This window comes from Ambystoma mexicanum, chromosome 4p (genome assembly GCF_040938575.1).
Source record: "Ambystoma mexicanum isolate Mex_15411 chromosome 4p, UKY_AmexF1_1, whole genome shotgun sequence".
Classification (NCBI taxonomy): Eukaryota; Metazoa; Chordata; class Amphibia; order Caudata; family Ambystomatidae; genus Ambystoma; species Ambystoma mexicanum.
This window is the reverse complement of record NC_090927.1, coordinates 744,535,143-744,553,529: the sequence shown is the minus strand read 5'-3', so window position 1 is coordinate 744,553,529 and position 18,387 is coordinate 744,535,143. Positions and strand designations below refer to the sequence as shown.

Genomic DNA, 18,387 nt, shown 5'->3' with positions numbered 1-18,387 from the left:
ACCTTCCTACAAAAACACACCAATATGTAAACCCATACATTTCCCTGAAATTCCTCGAACTTGTTACTTCCATAACACCCAGGCCAAAAGTGCTTCACACTATGAACACATCACCTTCAAACATTCAGCATTAAAATAGCAAACTCAACAATGGCGTTTATGTCACTAAAAGTCATGTTGCGATTTGCAACGTACCCTGAAATTCCTCAAAGTGTTACATCTAGCACATTTATGCCCATATCATGTAATACCTTCTTACGCATCTGCCATATAAAAACTGTGTTCATCAGTGCCACTTCTACGAGCCTGATAGATGTCCATAAAAGTCTTTTCTAAACTTCCTCAAGCGGTTATGCTTAAATACATAGAAAACCAAGCCACGTACAGCTACTCAGCTAGCTCACATTTCCTGACATTCATACATCTCACAGGCAAATTCAAAGCAAGTTTTGCATAACAATTCACTTCAAGAAAAGGTTACTGGTTGTGCCGCTTCTCATCAATAGCGGTACCTCACTTTCCTTGCCATCCGAACCAAAGTAGCTTTACGGTCCCTTTGTGCTCCGGCTTTCTTCCTTAACTTGAGGATCCAGCTCTATAAACTGATACCGCCACCATTAACTTCACATGCTGTCCTTCTGCTTCCTCTGTAATAGGCACGGTTGTTTCACCGCTCGCAGGCTTCAGGTGACGGAAACTAACATCGATGGCATACCTTTCTTGGTTGATTATTGCACCCTTGCATTTTTATAATCTTCCGACACAAAAAAAACTGTTCAGAGGTGTTCAGAGAATTATCTGCCGTTTATTACTTCGTTTCTGTACGAACTGCGTAGGGTGCTACACCATCTTCCGGGTTCGTACGTCTGTTTTCGCACGCTAAAGGGTTCTTTGCTCTAGCTGGACGTCTCTCTCCAGCCCCTGCGTAGGGTGCTACACCATCTTCCGGGTTCGTACGTCTGTTTTCGCACGCTAAAGGGTTCTTTGCTCTAGCCGGACGTCTCTCTCCAGCCCCTCTCTCTTCCTGGGGTTTCCCGTATCAGCTATCCTACGTACGGTCATCCACTATGACGTGTGGAAGTTCGCAGCTTCACCAACTCCCACTGTTTCTCTGCTGACGTCATCATATGCTCAACAGAAGCGGTGATATACTGAGCTCTATAGGCCAACCGTCAAATGGCGAGAAATACCTGAGAGTGCCTCTTCCCAGCTTATGTCGCCAACATATTACAGGTAACTTTACTGAGCTAAACAGTCAGCCTATGTTGATCACTTGTTAAGCGCTGAGCAACTCTATGCTTCACACTGGCACATACTTTCGTTATCCTTTTTCTTGGACCACACTTCTTCCCATCTGATGCTGTCTCATCCTAGGGTGTGGGGCTTACTTCGACAGCTTCAGCCCCACCCTGGGACCCCGCGCTGGACTTCCCCTTGTGGCCCTGCTGGGGTTTTGTTTACTTCCAAATGCCAAGTGCGCAAATTCTCAATTAGATAAGGCTTGAACCTAGTGAGGCCAGCGCATCATTGTTGTCTTTTGGGGCTTCAGTTCAATTCTCTTGTTCCCCTTTATCTCCGCCTTCTAACCCCTTGCGCTCTAGGGCCCCTGGGTGATGGGACTTACTTCTGGATGACTGGGGGGCGGTGGTCTCTCTGCTTCTTCTGCTGCTCCCCCACCACAGCTCAGCTATCTTCCTCTCTTTTGTTCTTGTTAATCCTCGTCGCCATTGTTGTAAAGTAACTTCATACTCTTTTTAGTGTTACTTGATAGTTCTTTATTATGAGTTACTTAAGCTGTTAAAAGAGAAGGACCACCGGGTCCCATCACCCAGGCTCAACTGCTCGCATTGGAACTCTGGAGCGAAGCTCATAGTCAAACATTCCATGAACTCACAGTGTTCCAAGCCATCTCATGCTTCCTCAACAAGTAACATCACAACACTTTCCTCATGGCCGCCGCTGAGGCGACCGAGTCAGGGGTCGGTTGCGCCCTAAGGCACAGGGGGGCCGCGTCAGGGACCCAGTACTTCTTCTCGTACCGATCCCTCTTAGCAGGCATCGTAGACGGGTTCTTGAGAAGGGCGAGTCCCTCATCCCAGATGTCATCCAGCAGAGGCACGGCGAGGACTGTCTTCCTCTTGGCCTCGCGCCATTGGTAAAGGAACCCCTCCTCCTTCTCTTTGGGGCAGAGCTGGAAAAGCTTGGATGCCCTGGCAATCATAGCGTGGAAGGACCCAATCTCGTCGGGCGGGGAGGCCCGAGTCGGAGGCGATGGGAGATCTGTCCCATTGTCACCGCCGTCATCATCATCCGTGCCCGCCGTGGCCGTGTCCGTTCCCATGTCATTCCCCGGGGACGGGGGCAAACGTTGAGCAGGCCGAGAGGGCTGGAAATTTCCGGGGCTGGATGGGTCCGTCTCCTCTTGCTTGGGGGACTTCCCGACGGGCCTGGTTCTGGCTCCTCTATCGGGCCTGGCTCCGGCTCCTCCGTCGGTGGTAGGGGAAATCTCGTCCTTATCTCCGTACATATGGATTGTATTGCCAACAAAATGGCCGCCAAGTTGTCCTGCGGCTCCGGAAGCGACGGGCGCGACTGTTGACTTGGACCCTCGCCGGCGCCGCCGGCGCTCTCGTCGTCCTCTTCGTCGGGATCCTTCCCATGGGACCGGGCCTCCTGAACGTCCTCATCGAGGCCCTCCAAGACTTCAACCAGCTCCTCCTCGGAGGCTGTGTCCGTATCCACAATGGCCACCGCCCCCCCTCTTTTTCCGCCAGCGTCTTCACGGGGGTCTTCTCGATGGGCCCGAAAGAGGCTTCCCCTCTACGGTGGCAGGGAAACTCTGGGCCCTGAGGTCGCCTCCACTGATGTAGCCTCCACAGGCTGCGTCAGGGCCGCCGCGACTTCCTCGATAGAGGCCTTAGCCGGGTGAGTCAAGGCCTTCACCACCTTCTGTGGGCCTGTGGCCTTCACCTTGGGTGGAGGGTCACCGCCTCGCTCCCCCTCAGCTGGATCCTTCGAGCCCGACCGGGGCCTCTCCAGAAGCTTCACCGGGTTCTTGGCTTTCCTCTTCCCCGAGCCAGAGCGTTGGCTCGTGGTTGATGGCGCCGGAGAGGATGCACCCTGCCTGGCAGCCAAGGAACTGGACCGTTCGGACTTCTTCTTCTTCTTCTTCTTCTTCTCACCTGACGGGCTCTTTCCTTCCAGCCAGTTGGAGAGGCGAAGATGTCGATCCTTCATGGTCCGCTCCGACATGTTCCCGCAAAACGCACAGCCCTTCTCCAAATGCTTTTTGTCCTCATGAAGGCAGTAGAGGCATTTATAATGCTCTTCCTGCTTGAACACATTCTGTAGCTGGCATCCAGGACAAACCCTGAACAGCTTTCCGGGCGTCGAGCTTCCTTTCTCCTGGGCCATGTCCGGGTAAGTCACAGAAACTTCTGGACTCCACCAAGAAGCGTAACTCAATGAAAACTTCACCCTTGAGGGGCGTAGAAAAATCTGAAACGGGTCCCCGTCGATCGGATGGAGAAACGGTGGCGCTTGGGGCTCTGTTTAACCAAAAAAAAAAAAGAGAGAAAATCTCTTTGAAAAAAGCACGAAAACGCAGCAAAGCTCGAGAGCTAAAGCATGAGGACTCCCAACACTTGAACGTGCGGTAAAAATCTGAAGATGGCTGCCAGAGGCGGGGCTTAGGGAGAGGGCAGTCATTGGCTGGGGGCAGTATGACCCAGAGACCAGTGATTGGTTACTACTAAGAAAGACAGAAACTGATACTGATTTTTTCTTTACCGAGGATTCCCAGCCTGACGACGGGGGAATATTCATGAGCATGTGAATCCATGCCAGACCCCATGCGGGAGAATAAGGAGTCTTTGGACTGGTGTCCAACAGTTTCTCTGGCCATGATTCTCTAGGTATATGTAGTATTGTAGTTATCTATCTGCACTGGGTGCACACAGTGCTGCTAGTAGAATACAGCTTTGTCATATAGAATGTCATGGGACCTGAGGGTTCCAAGAGCTACAGTTGGGAACACAGGATGGGAGAACCTTACTGAAAGGATGTCATCTATTTAGCTCCCTGCCTTTCTAACCAACTAGCCCTGTAACTACAAATAAACATATTCCTTTTTATATATACAAGTCTCCTGTGCCTTACCTGATTCATGATGACTACTCACCATCCTCCTACACTACAAATCTACACTATAGTATAACAGATGAAGATGAAAACCAGGTCGAGGTTCTACCTGCACTTCTTCCCCAAATATCTCGGCGAAAGCTCTGATCTGAGTCACCATCTCACAAGTCTGGTAAAAAGGATAGTCTGTCTATGATATGAAACTGGCTTAGAACACAGCTCTGAAGACTATGGATGCAGGCAGTGGGTTTGGAAATCTGACATTATTGCACATATAGAGTACCCATATTTCAATTAATGTAATCTAACAATTTGGTTAAAGTGTTCTGAATCCATTACTTCGTCCATCCACATGTAGACTACCAGCTTTAATTGTACATTTCCTTTTTCAGCTATAAGAGGGTATTGAGAAGCCTTATCTACAAGCCATTTAGTTAGTATGACTTCTAGTGGTGCAGTCAACTGGCAAAGGACTACTCGGCTACCACCGATAACTCTTACATTAAGGTAAAATCTTTATTACTTAAGTGTTTGGTTAGATGTTGCAATATCAAACATGACGCAAGTGCAGCATGCATTAAACAAAGTAACACATTAGAGCCACTGAAAGAAAGTCATTCTAACATACACGAACACTGGCTGCAACAAAGCAAAAATCGGTCATAAAAATGCTCAACAGATGAGTAGAATTTTACTATGAATGGAAATACCAATATTGTGACATGGGCTTTTATGATGACTAGTTTAGACGCTGATCCTCTAATGAAGATTGTGTTTTCTCTCTGATGAAAGGAAAGACTGGATATTAAAAAGCAGACCATGCTAGACATTTAAAAATAAATAAATGTACTTACTCTAGCAGCTCTAGAAATAGAATTCGGGGAATTCAGACTGATCAGCTGGCCAAGGATCCATTTGACATCCTCAGATGGTCTTCTACTCAAATGTTCCTCTGTTGAAATGAGAATGTAATTACATAGGGTCTGAGTAAAAGGGGTTTAGATTGTCACAACTAATATCTTTGTAATCATATTTTCATTTGTAGCAGTTTCAACGTAGTCTACTCTATAAAAGATTAAGCACATTTAAAATGTTAGGACACTTTAATGTTCAAAGTAACTTTCTCAGATTGACACTGCATGTCACTGATCTCCCACCCACATAACATACATATCTACACTCCATCACTACGTGCTCGGGCTTCGCACATGAGCTCCTTCATTGATGCACGTGTTCTAGATGCATTGCACTTGTTTACAGCATTTTAAAAATATTTTTTCTCCCATCCAACCACACGGATTATCCATTGAGAATCTTGAACGTGACTCCTGGTCAAGCTCTGAATGGGCATTAATTATCTTATACTCCCTTGCAAATACCCCTTTCTCAACCCCTTGTGTTTTGGTGCAATTTGCTTGGAGGTTGCATACAACAAATGACAACACAAATAAATCGGGTGTCCTGGTTAATTGGTCATTTGGCAGCACATGAAGTCGTCTGAGAAGACAGGCTTTTTCTTCAAGCATTACAAACCTGTGATTGTGCCAGTCGGAGCTGCCCAGTAAATCGCGTGTGTGAAGGCCACAAAACTGAGGAGGTGACTTCTTGCAAGCACTGAAAAAGGCTGCATTTTTTGGTGTTCTGCCTGGTACTGGACTCCCTTTCACAAGTCTAACATCTTGATACTACTCCACCAGTACTCTATTTTTGGACACAAGATGGCACCCGGTAAGCAGAAACCTCTGTGCCAACCAGCAGCAAAAAGTGCAGGAACTCACCGGGTAGAAGTTTTCGAGGCATGCTGCACTGGCTCGGAGTGTCAGCAACAGGAAACTGTAAACCACAACAAACATCTCTTGAAGTCTGTCATATAGAACATGCTGCAATGGAGGTGTCGGAAAAAAAATATCCTCTAATTGTAGGGGAGGACTGGTCCAAGAAGACAGATGGCACATGTTCAGTGAGAACACTGGACGATGAGTGGTCAGGACGACTAAGGAACAGAGTGGGGAAAATGGCATCACTAGAGACATCAGCACCCACATCAGGTCCGGGTGCCATAACGAAAGGAAAGCTGCAGCTCCCGTTGATACACAGAGGAGGAGGGAGACCTAACTATATCCCATGGGCACAAATGGATAAAGCCAACTTATTAAAGCTATTGCCCCCGTTATCAGGAGGGGCAAGTAAGTGGATATACGCCTTTGAAAAACATACTGCTGGGGTACCCCTAGCTGTAGGAGATGTGAAAAGTCTGCTCGTATCAGCGGTGGGCGATCAGGCTGAAAGAGTATGGGTTAAAGCCAGTTTCCCAGGAGTTACGTTAGATTGTGACCGCCATGATGGGGCCTCCTTTAACACAGTGCGGGCTAGGGTGTGGGACGCCTTGCGCGAAACATTCCCAGATACACCGGACTTGCAGTCGGTGATGCAATGTACCATGAATGAGGGGGAGGAGGCTATGGATTACATTTTTCGGGTTCAAGAGATGTGGAGAGCGGAGACGGGCAAGCCCTGGTATCAATCGACATCTTTATTTTACTTCATTATAAAAAGAGGGCTCCCCAATGAAGTGCAGAAAGCGCTCGACAAGATTGCAGGCATTGAAGCGAAGGGATGGCCAGAAATCCAAAGCATAATAATACACCATTGTAAAAGAATAAAGGAGAGGGAGAAGGAGGTGGCACAGAAAAGGTTGGCAGACGAAGCAAAGTTAGTACAGACAAAATTGGTGAAGGTCGCAGCAGCAGTAGCTGCACTCCCACACAGCAGGGAGGGAGAGGACGAGGAGGAGGGGCTGATAGCAATACAAGGAAGGATGGCAACTCATTGGGCGGGAACAGGACAGCGGCAGTGGAATGAGCAAGAGCAAGGTGGAGGTCCGCAGTGGCAAGAGTGGACCCCTCGAGGGGGAAGAGGTGGGTACAGGGGCCGAAGAGGAGGCGGAACGGGGTATGGGGGAATGGGAGGAAATGGATGGCAGGGCCCTAGAGGTGCACAAGGAAGTTGCTGGAACTGCGGGCGATGGGGGCACTATTCTAGAGAGTGCAGAAGCAGACCCAATAACGGGTTCCAAGAGGTAGAACAATATGGCCATCCCCACCCGGGAAGCCCATATGGCCTCCCAATGGGACAACAACAACTAAGAAACCCAAGCCAAGGTAATGCCGGCCAGCAACAGGGACCCCAGTATAGAACACAGAACCACCCACAAAACATGCCTAACAACGACAGCATGCAATATACACCAGGCAACCCTTTCGCGACAGCAGCAAACGGGGCCCCCGCACCAGCACCTTACAACGGCATGTCAGTGGTCTCAGGTAACGTATTCAATGAAGGGGGGGCGATGAGACACCCCGCATAGGACAGCCCACAGAGAACACTTGCGTGTCCAGTTCTATCTACCACCCACAGTGCAGCAGAGGAACCATTGGTAGGGGCGCAGATAGGAGACAGGCAATTTGTATTCATGGTTGATTCATGAGCAGAGAAATCATGTGTCAGGGAAGGCGGGTTCCCGTTATCTAACAGGAAGTTAGAGACGCAGGGGTTCTCTGGGGCTGTAATTGAAGTTCCTTACACAGAAGTTTTGGATGTAACCGTAGGGGGCAAGACTGTAAAGGCACCCTTACTGTATTATGAACAGTCCCCGATAAATTTGCTGGGGAGGGACCTTATGAGTAAACTTAACATGACCATATCATTTACCGAAGGAGGAATAGTGTGTTCTACACCCGGGATATGCCCCTTGCGTGCAATGTTGGTAGTGCAAGCCTACACAACCACACAGGAAATACGAGGGCTGCCACAAAATGAAGAGATGTTTATTGAAGGGCTAAAGACTTTGGCCCTTATAGTTCCAGAGCTAAAAAGCATGGATTGGAGGATTCCAGCAGAATTCCTCTTCCGCCCCATAGTGTGTCCAAATGCAGCACCAGGATCAGTGGTGTCGTTGGATTTGCACGCTGTGCAGGTATCAACGAAACGGATCGCTGTGATTGGAATGGACAGAGAAGGATGTGAGTGGCGCACCGTGCTGTGTACAAACGCCAACCTCGCCCTACGCGAGGTAACAGATGAGGATCTCTTTTCAGACACAGAAGCAGATGGTGAGATAGTAATGGAAATAGCGATGCCCTGTGACATTTTGATCCAAGCCAGAGAGATCCCCGTCCAATTGATGGCAGTGGTAGGAACACCACCGTCATTTTTTGATGACGACATGAGGCTAGTACCAAACAAATTATGGACAACAGGCCCCCATGATGTAGGGCTGTTGCATGGAGTACAACCTGTGATAATAAAACTAAAACAAGGAGCTATCTTACCCCGAGTCAAACAGTATCCATTGTCCCGTGAGGCTGAAGAAGGGATAAAAGAAACAATAAATGCACTACTAGTACAAGGGATAATAGTGCCTTCAAACTCACCATGTAACACATGTATTTATCCAATCAAAAAAGCGAAAGGGGGGTCTTGGAGGATGATACAGGACTTACGCCCCCTCAATGATGTAATACAGAAAGAGTTCCCTCTAGTCCCGAACCCTGCATCAATACTATGCAGTATCCCAAAAGCAGCATCACATTTTACAGTAGTGGACTTGAAAAACGCATTTTTCTCAATACCCCTGGCTGAAGAGAGTAGATATCTTTTTCCCCCCAGTGTGAACGCTGTAAGATATGAACACTGCAGACTGCCACAGGGATACTGTGAGAGCCCGAGCATATTCAACCGCATATTGCATGAAGACTTGGGAAACCTATCAGTAGAGAGTACGATTATTCAGTACGTGGATGATTTATTGGTGTGTGCACAAGACGAAGCAACATGTAGAAAAGATTCAACAACGCTCCTGACTTTACTAGCCAACAAAGGATACAAGGTAGAGAAGGAGAAGCTACAGTATTGCCTGACTGAGGTCCTATACCTGGGACAGCTCATATCAAAAGATGGAAAGAGAATAATTCCTGACAGGGTGGAGGCAATAAGGTCAGTAGGAGAGCCCACGACAGTGAAAGACATGCAGAAATTCTTGGGGATGTGCAATTATTGCCGAGCATGGATACTAGACTATGCAGCATACACCAGGCCCCTCCTACAAGCACTCAAAGAAGCACAACAGGAGAATGGAAAAATAAAATGGTCAGAAGAAATGAGCATATCGTTTCAATCACTGAAAGAGCTAATTTCAAGCGCTCCAGTACTAGCAAACCCTGATTATGGACACGAATTTTACCTATTTTCCCATTGCAAAGGAACACTTATGACAGCAGTACTGACACAAAAAACATCCTTAGGACACAAGCCCCTGGCGTACTATAGTGGTACTTTGGATGCCGTGATGAAGGGTCATTTCGCGTGCGAACAATCGCTCGCAGCGTGCGAACAATCGCTCGCAGCAGCCGCATTCGCGATTGAGAAAAGTGCCACAATAGTAATGGGGTGCCCTGTGACATTGTTTGTGGAACACTCATTATTTGCAATACTTGAAAGATCGAAAAGCACACTGACCACACAGCGGGCAACAGCATACAAGATCATATTGTCCAGCGCCAACATCCACATAGTGAGATGTAAAACAGTGAACCCCGCCACATTCATTACAGAAGCGTGCACATTAGAGGATATGCAAAATCACGACTGCGCAACCCACACAGGAGAAGGAGGGGAGGACACAGTGGTGTGTGAAAATGCTCTCAGCGAGGGGGAAGTGTACTTTGTGGATGGGTCCGCATCAATTGATATGGACACGGGAGAAAAACACGTTGGCATGGCGGTAGTGAGATTAGAGGAAGGTGAGTTTGAAACATTAGTACAGTACCGCCTCCCGTCGCATTACTCTGCACAGGCAGCAGAACTGATTGCGCTCATAGAAGCACTACACGCAGCAAAAGGCTGTGCAGTAACAATATACACAGACTCAGCTTACATGACGACAACAGTACATGGAGGTCTAGCAAGATGGGGCCGTAGGGGATTCAGAAGGGCAGATGGAACACCGGTGCAGCATGCAGAATTGTTAAAAGAATTAATAGAGGCCCTACAAAACCCTACTGCTGTAGCAATAGTGAAGTGCCAGGCCCATACATCCAACACAGACGTTGTGTCTTTAGGGAACGCGGCAGCGGACGCTGCCGCCAAAGAGGCTTCCTATTTTCAGAAATACGACACAGGTGAGTTCATGATCAAGAACACAACAACCGAAGAACTGTCAGAAGGGTACAACATGATGTCCTTATCACAAATACTAGAATTGCAGGAAGGAGCTAGTGCAGAAGAAAAACTAACGTGGACAAAACGGGGATGCAGCCAATCAGGAACAGACCTATTATGGCGGCAAAATAACTCAGGGAAAGTGGTAATGCCACTACAGTTACTAGAAGTAGCATTTCAACAGCTACACTTCCCTGCACATAATACCAAACAACACATCGCAGCAGAAATACAGGAAGAATGGTTTGTGCCCTGTCTCCAAGAGCATGTGTCTCGATTAGCACTGGAATGTACAACATGCCAAATATACAACTCAGGAATGACATTACGCACACTCCGGGGAACAATTCCAAAACCCATCGGCCCCTTCAGAGAACTACATATAGATTATGCAGACATGGGGGAAAGGTGTAATGGCTCGCGGTACATGATCGTGGTGGTGTGCCCATTTTCAAGGTGGGTGGAAGCGGGACCATGTGCGCGACCTGATGCCAAAAGCGCCGCCAAGTTCCTAGTAAGGGAGGTGTTCCCGCGCTGGGGAATTTGTGACGTGATTCGCTCAGACAACGGCTCTCACTTTGTGAATGAACTCTTCAAGGAAGTGACCACATTACTGGGTATAAAACATAAATTATGTTCGATTTATCATCCCCAAAGTAATGGCGTAGTGGAAAAGATGAACGGCCTGTTAAAGGGCAGGTTATCAAAACTATGCTTCTCATTGAAGAAAAATTGGATTTACTGTCTACCCCTGGCGCTATTTGAAATAAGAAATCAGCCAAGCAAAGACCACCATTTGTCCCCGCACAAAATCGTGACTGGGAGGAGAATGAACACAGCACACTCTCCACTGCGCGAACACTCAGATGCTCACAGAAGTGCCGCAATATTGGGAGACAAATTTACAGACTATTTACGAAAATTGACAAGAGCAGCGCGCGCCATATCAAAACAACTGTCCCCACCCTTCACTAGAGAAGAGGAAAACGTAACAGGATCTGTCACGGAGTCAGAGCAACAGCTACAGCTGATGCCAGGTGACTCAATTTATGTTAGAAGCTTTGTGCGTCGGTGGAATGCACCACGATTCCATGGCCCCTACGAAGTAATATTTTGCACACCCACGGCAGTGAAGGTGAAAGGATTGAGGTACTGGGTGCATTTGACCGACGTACGAAAAGCATACAGCAATGTACAAGAGGAGATAGATGAGGAGGCACAGACAACAGCAAACGATGCAAATGAGTAGGATGGCTAAATAACGACTGCGTGTGTGTGTGTCAGCACTGGACTTGAATGGAATAATGACTGACAAGGATATTCCCAAAAAAAAAAAAAAAAAAAAAAAAAAAAAAGTGTGTGTGTGTGTGTGCTTTCTTTTTTCATCTTGTTGAGTGGTATGTAATTAATGAAATAATAATATTATAGCCTGTATATACCTTGTCTGTGAATACCCCTCCCCCGCATCCCCACCCGCTTCCATTCCCCGTCAAATGTATTGGCACAGATGGTGCCAGCAAAACGTTTACATGCATGCACTTAATGCACTTTTATATCTCAAACAGGAGCTTCTATGGCATCCAACGGGCAGCCTGCAACGGATAGAATTAGTAGAATGAGAGAATTAGTATATGAGAGATGTAGATATTGGTATGAGTGTGGATTATCAGTATGCATCACATTGTTTTTTATGATAATGTTTGGCTTGGTTACATATTGGTTTATAACGTTCATCTCTATCGAGATGTACGAGGGGGGAGGGAGTAACAACACTACTGGACCAATTAACAGTACCACCGGGCCCAATGCAACTGCAGGGGTCAATACCAGGGAAGGTGATTTTTTGATATGGGACGGAACTAAACTTGTGTGGGGGTATCATACCACACCATCCAGTGTTGTGACCTCACAAAGAGAAAAGCCACAAGGTGGAATGCAGAGCAACACAGTGTCTCCACCAGGGGTATCCAATTACAATGCCCACAGTCTTAATGACCGAAACCCGTCTGCCATATCATGGTTGTATAACACCCCCACCAGCCAGCTTGCCCCCATCCCAAAAAACAATCTGCCAGATAACGTCAGGAAAGAAGACGATAAGCTACTAGCAATGCACGAAATATTATATGATGAATGGGCCAAGGGGGGCGGGAATGAGAAAGGGGGGTCTAGTTGGTCCACTGCCCAGGGGGTTGGGAAGTACTACATGAGTAACAAGAACAACAGACGAAAGAAAGAAGCAGGGAGGAGGAAGTATGATGAATACTATGGGCTAGGTCTAGATAAGATGGAAGACCCACGACACCCCCATCAAACAAATAAGTGGTATGCAGACATGAGTGCCACCGCTAAACAGACTACAAACGAGAGCTGTTATGTCTGTTCCCTCATCCCCCATGCATCAGGTACACCCAAAGTGTTGCTACCCAAAGAGTTGCCTATTGTGGATGCCCAATGTCTCCTTCATCTCACGCTGTGCAGGATTAAGAACACCTTCCAGGCACACGATGTGACTCTTCAAATGCTGCAGAACGAGAAAACGTGTTACCCAAAAACGGCAGGAGTGGTATGTTTGAAAGAACCATTTTTTGTAATAAAAGGGACACTTTTTTCCGACAACAAGCGGAAGGATGAAGAAGTACTGTGCAAAGCGGAAGCACTAAGAGGTGTGGCACCGGATAAATTGCAGTGGATAGAGGAAACATGTACACCAGTATGGAGAGAACACATTTCAAAACTAACTTGGGTAACTGCCATTGAAAAACCGTTCAAACTGCAAAGCGAAATGGACTACAAACTGTGCTTTAAAGGAGAAGGGAGAACCCCCATGGGAACAAACAAGAACTGCAACAAGACCCTCACCATCCCAGACCTAAGGAAAGGGACAGCGGCCCTGATGGACACGTACTGGGTGTGCGGCAACCAGGCATACCTACACCTCCCCCAGTCATGGAGTGGCAGCTGCTCAATGGCCACTCTGCACTCAGCCCTAATGGTGATACCAGAAAGCCACGTCGATGGGACACAGGAACGCATGCAGAGTGTGGCTCAACCAACTGCAGAGACACAAATGTATGTCCTGTCTTCTGGAAGCAAGGGAGAAGTGCTGACCCGTAACAAACGAGCATCAAATTACATATCAAAGGCATCATCAGAACTATTGGCTCAGATCCCAGACAAGTATCGATTATTCAGCTCAGCAGAAACATTTTTTGCCTCACTTGTCTCAAGTGTCCAAGCAAGGGCAAACGCAAAATGGCTCCAGATAACACGCTGGGAATTGATTCAGCTGGCAAACGACACTGAAGAAGGATTCAATATAATTAAAGTGGAACTAAGAGCTTTACGACTAATGACCATGCAAAACAGGTATGTCTTGGACCTGTTGACGGCGATGGACGGTGGTGTTTGCCGAAAAATAGGAAGTGCCTGCTGCACTTTCGTACCTTCTGAAGACACAGAGAATGGCTCCCTATCCCATGTGATCGAAGCAGTCCACAACCTAGGAGAAAAAATGAAAATGGAAGATGGAGCAGAAGCGAGTACATGGTTCGACAACATCTTCTCCTGGGTTCCCTCATGGCTTGGAACAACTGTGAAATTTTTAATACCAGCTGTTGTGTTCCTCCTTCTACTTTTTTGCCTGTGCCAGGTGGGTCTTCGAGTTTGTGCTAACGCAGTACCAAATGGTGCAATGATGATGGTGACAATGGGCAACTCACACGGTACAATAAAAACGATGCAAGAAGCACAAGTACAAACAGGGATAGATAACTCGCCCAGGTACCAACTGGTGCCTATATACCACGATAAAGATATTGTAGATAAGTTGTGGCACACCACCATCAAAGAGCCCCGTATACTAGAATGGTATGAGGAAGTTTGGGTAGATTTGGAAGGAGATGGTGGGTGCATATATCTAATGTGTACCCCAGATGAATATGCCCGGAGAGGTGAGAGCTTAAGGGGGGTGTGCAGAGCATGGATGCCCATCAAAGGAACTCCTGCATGGGATGAGGCGGTGATGGACGAGGCAGAATGTAGGAGGATAGAAGATTTAAAGAATTCGTTACTTTAGTAACGAAAGGGGGGAAATGTAGGGGAGGACTGGTCCAAGAAGACCCCCCCTCGCCTACGCTTTCTCCCCAGGTGAGGACTATGGCTCCTTTGGGCGTCCCCTCATGCCACCCGGGCCCAGGTGGTGGAGGGTTCACCCACTGGAGACATTGCCCGCACGTATTAATTGCCCACACGTATTAAAATTTAGCTAGGCCTAGAAACCATTTTGTCTGGTAAAGATGGTGTGAGCTCAGCGCACTGTAGCGCGGCCCCCACCCTTGGAGGGTTTCAGTCATCCTTGTTGCCGCAGCACCCTGGCAGATCCGCTGCGAGCACGTTCCCACAAACAAGACGGACATGAGCTAGTGTAATACACTAACATTGTAACAGTTCACCTCCCGCAGTGTATCATCGCTCCCAGCATGACCCGGCCAGCAGGCCTAGGCAAATGAAAAGAACAGTAAAATGGTCGTTATATGCCAGACAATCTTTGTATATTAATGTTGAGACTACTTGCAAAGGATGCTTTTCTCTCATAAAATCCCTTATATTACAAAAGCCTGTAAGATGTATAATTACAAGAGATCATGCCCCCATGATATAAGCGATGGTGAGCATATACCATTGCAGTTGGGTACTAATAATAACGGCACGCACCAGGAATCTGTTTGTTACGTGTATGACTGGAAAACTTACACCTCATGGGCTCGTGCCATAACTGAACTAATGCTGCTAGAGGACACAAGAAAACGAATGTAACCATACAAAGGGCCCATGTGAAGAATGCATGAGAAGGCGCATGTCATGTGTGCATGTCTAGGCCCCACATGCGCCACCACCGTCACGAACAAGTGGCGGGTTACTTTCTATGTTCTCCACCAACCCTAACTCTACCTCACTTACTGCAAATATATATGCATATAACTAAATACTGCACTTGTTAAAACATAATGTATGAATAAGGTACTCAGACTGGGTATAATCAAGACACATCCAGCAAAGTTGAAATGCATGTTTTGTAATGTTTTGAATAAGTATTATAGAGTGTTCAAATGTTTGTGATGTCTTTACCTAAATCGGCAACACACGAGGGAGATACCTTTGTGAAATACGTGCAAGGCCATTCCCCCTCCCACCCTACGAAGGATGCCAAGGCATGAGAGCAGAGACCGCGCCGCGCTGCGTTACCTCCCCCAACCAGACTGGAGTCGCTTCAAAGATTTGTAACCCCCTCTGTAGCACCCAAGGCCACCACCTGCCACATGCATTATTTACAGCACAGCAGTAAACCTCTGCCTGAACACACGCGCCCCCTCGTAAACCTCACAACCCACCGGACCATCTCAGACTTATGGCCCTGTGCAATCCAGACACCCAACACTTTGACAACACACAGCGGAACATCCATAACAACTTCTAACAAGGCAGAAAGACATGTACCGCCCGTGCCAGGCCCTGAAGCTTAGCCCCTCGACCTATGGCCCCGGTCAACAGGACACTGGTAACCATGCCCTGACGTATTACCTCCAGTCCCCTCACAAGGTGCATGCCTCCTGTGTTGCATTAACCTGTTGTATAACCTATTGAAAGATTTACTAAAGAAGATAATACCAATATGCCTGAATGACTGCGGTGTGCATGGCCTAGGGCTAATAAGTCAGGAGAAGACATTCATCTCTGCCACTGGCCGCGATGGCCCCACAACACCGCCTGGATGAACTCTGCCACCCTGCCAGGCCCAGCCCAACCCACGAGGCTGCCCAGTGACGTCTGCCAGCCAGAGCCAACCACATCACAGCAGCACCTATAGTTAGTCGTCGCCACCCAATCCCCATGGACTTGTGCCCCCTATAGTGTGTAGGTTCTTATGACGTTTTTTGTAAATATATACGCCTGTCTTTGCTATTGTCAGACAGAGCGCTCTCGGAGTTTGCAGAGTCCTTTGCATGCCCTATTCTGATTGATAAACTCCCATTTACGCTCACCCGCACTCTGTCTTGGCCTTATTCCCATTTTGGGAGAGTCCTTCATTGTCTCTCATTGCGGGGAGGATCGTGCTGTGTGGGGACGCTTGCCTTCATAATCCCTATACCCCTCAAGTGTACCGAAGCATGCAATGGCAACCAGAGTTGACAGAAATTGCGGATGTGCCAGTTAGGAAATGTTTTGTGACTTGCAGGAATAGGTGTAAAAAACTGGAACTAACGGTAGTGGTTGGTAATGTGTGTGAGGGGACGGCGTGCTCAGAGTCTGTTCTAAAGTTTTAAAGTGATTCCTGTCTCCTCTGGTCGTGGCTGCATTTCCCAAGCCAGGTTGGAAAGTAGGTAGTGCAGGACCAATGCTGCAGAGCTGAAATCTGAGTATACAGTAACAGATCAGTTTTAACCTCCAAGAGCAAATTATCCGTACGCTTTCAAGGATCTTTGCTATTCATTTTCCTAGACTTGGTGTAAACTGCCTTGTAAATTTGGCTAATCAGGCTCCATTTATATAGTGTTTAAAGATACCATCTAAAATAAAGAGGCATATAAATGCAGTAAAGTTAACGGTATTTGTACCATGCATCGTCGCCACCGAAGTGGTTCACAGGCACTCCGGCTGATCTGAAAAGGAGTGTGAGGGGGAAAAAAAAAAATCGGGTGGGGTGAAGGGTTAGTAGGGTGTAGTTGGGAATAGGAAAGAGAGTTGTGATGTTGTGTTGGCAGCTTCAGTTCGGTTTGCACCGTTTGCTGAGTTTAAGCGCCGCTAACGGGTCTGTGCAAACTACCATGTGCTGTTGTGCCGGGTTATGTGTTAGTCTGTTGTTGCAATGTGGTGAAGTGCTTGTGGATTTCTGTGCAGGGAGGTGGTTGTCTGGTTTTCTATATTAGATTTGTATGAGGAAAGTTGAGAGTTGAGTTAGCAGGTTTTATTATATTTTTATTTTCTGTCCCTCTTACCTCTTTGTCTTTGCTTTTTGGCGCTCCCTCATGATGGCTCTGGTCCCTCCCTACCCGTCCCGTGTGTGGATCGGATATGTGTGAAAAGATCGAAGAAAAAACTCCCCCTGGACGAATCCTCACCAAACTCTGCATAAAAAGTATATGGCCCACTCTGATTTTATTTTTGCAAAGTTTGGTGAGGTTTGGTCAAGGGGGAGGGGGGGGCCCAAAATTTCTTTTTTCCCCATAGACCTAATGGGAAAAAAACTTTTCTCACGCCTACAGTCCAAACCGCTGGCCGGATTTCCACCAGATTTGCGGCAAGAGCGGTGGCTTGGTCCCGAAAGCGTGCTTTTGTTAATTTGGTGTAAATCCGTCCAGTGGTTTTGCTTTAAACAACCAAAATGTAAGGCAAAAAAATTAGAGATATCTATGTCCGCTTCGCGGACTCGCTTCCCTGTTCGGTCCGCGGACTGGCCTCTGATTGGGCAGAAAATTTGCGGACATCGGGCGCGCTTGCTGATTGGCTGGTGGGAAAACGTGAAATGCGTCGGTTTTTCGGAAACGCCCACCATCTTGAAGCAGCATTTCACTTGTCAAACTCAACAATCTCTGGGGATGTGGGGGGATGAGGATTGGATTGGATATGGCTATATGAAGCCAAAAATCGGTTGTTTCACCCCCTCTCCCCGAAAGTCCGTGAACACTCAAGATGTCCTCGGGCAGTCCTGTGGTGTTCGCGGACACTTCAGATTTCCTAGGACATCTGTACCTATTTCTGCATTACAGGGTTGGGGAAAAGCAGTTTTTGGATGGCTTATAACTTTTGCGCCACTCAATGAAACTGCATGTTATTTTGCAATATTATTCTAGGATTAATCCTGAATGGTTCTGCAAAGTTTTGTGGGATTCTGTCAAGAGGGGCCAAAATATTGTAAAGTCATAAATGTGGTGTCATGTGACAAATCTGCACAACATTTTGGAAAACGATTTTGGATCTAGATATAAATGGTTTTCTAAAGTTTGGTGGTATTTTCTCAAGAGGGGA

General features: G+C 47.3%; 1 protein-coding gene across 6 annotated transcripts in view; it reads right to left on the bottom strand.

Annotated features, from left to right (window-relative positions):
- Positions 1–18,387, bottom strand: part of TTK (TTK protein kinase) — a 1,085,566-nt gene that overhangs the window by 95,222 nt on the left and 971,957 nt on the right. For all 6 annotated transcript variants that reach the window (XM_069606303.1, XM_069606306.1, XM_069606304.1 and 3 more), the window contains one exon: positions 4,995–5,092. In XM_069606303.1, the coding sequence (XP_069462404.1) occupies positions 4,995–5,092 (98 nt within the window). The remainder of the gene's footprint in view (positions 1–4,994; positions 5,093–18,387) is intronic.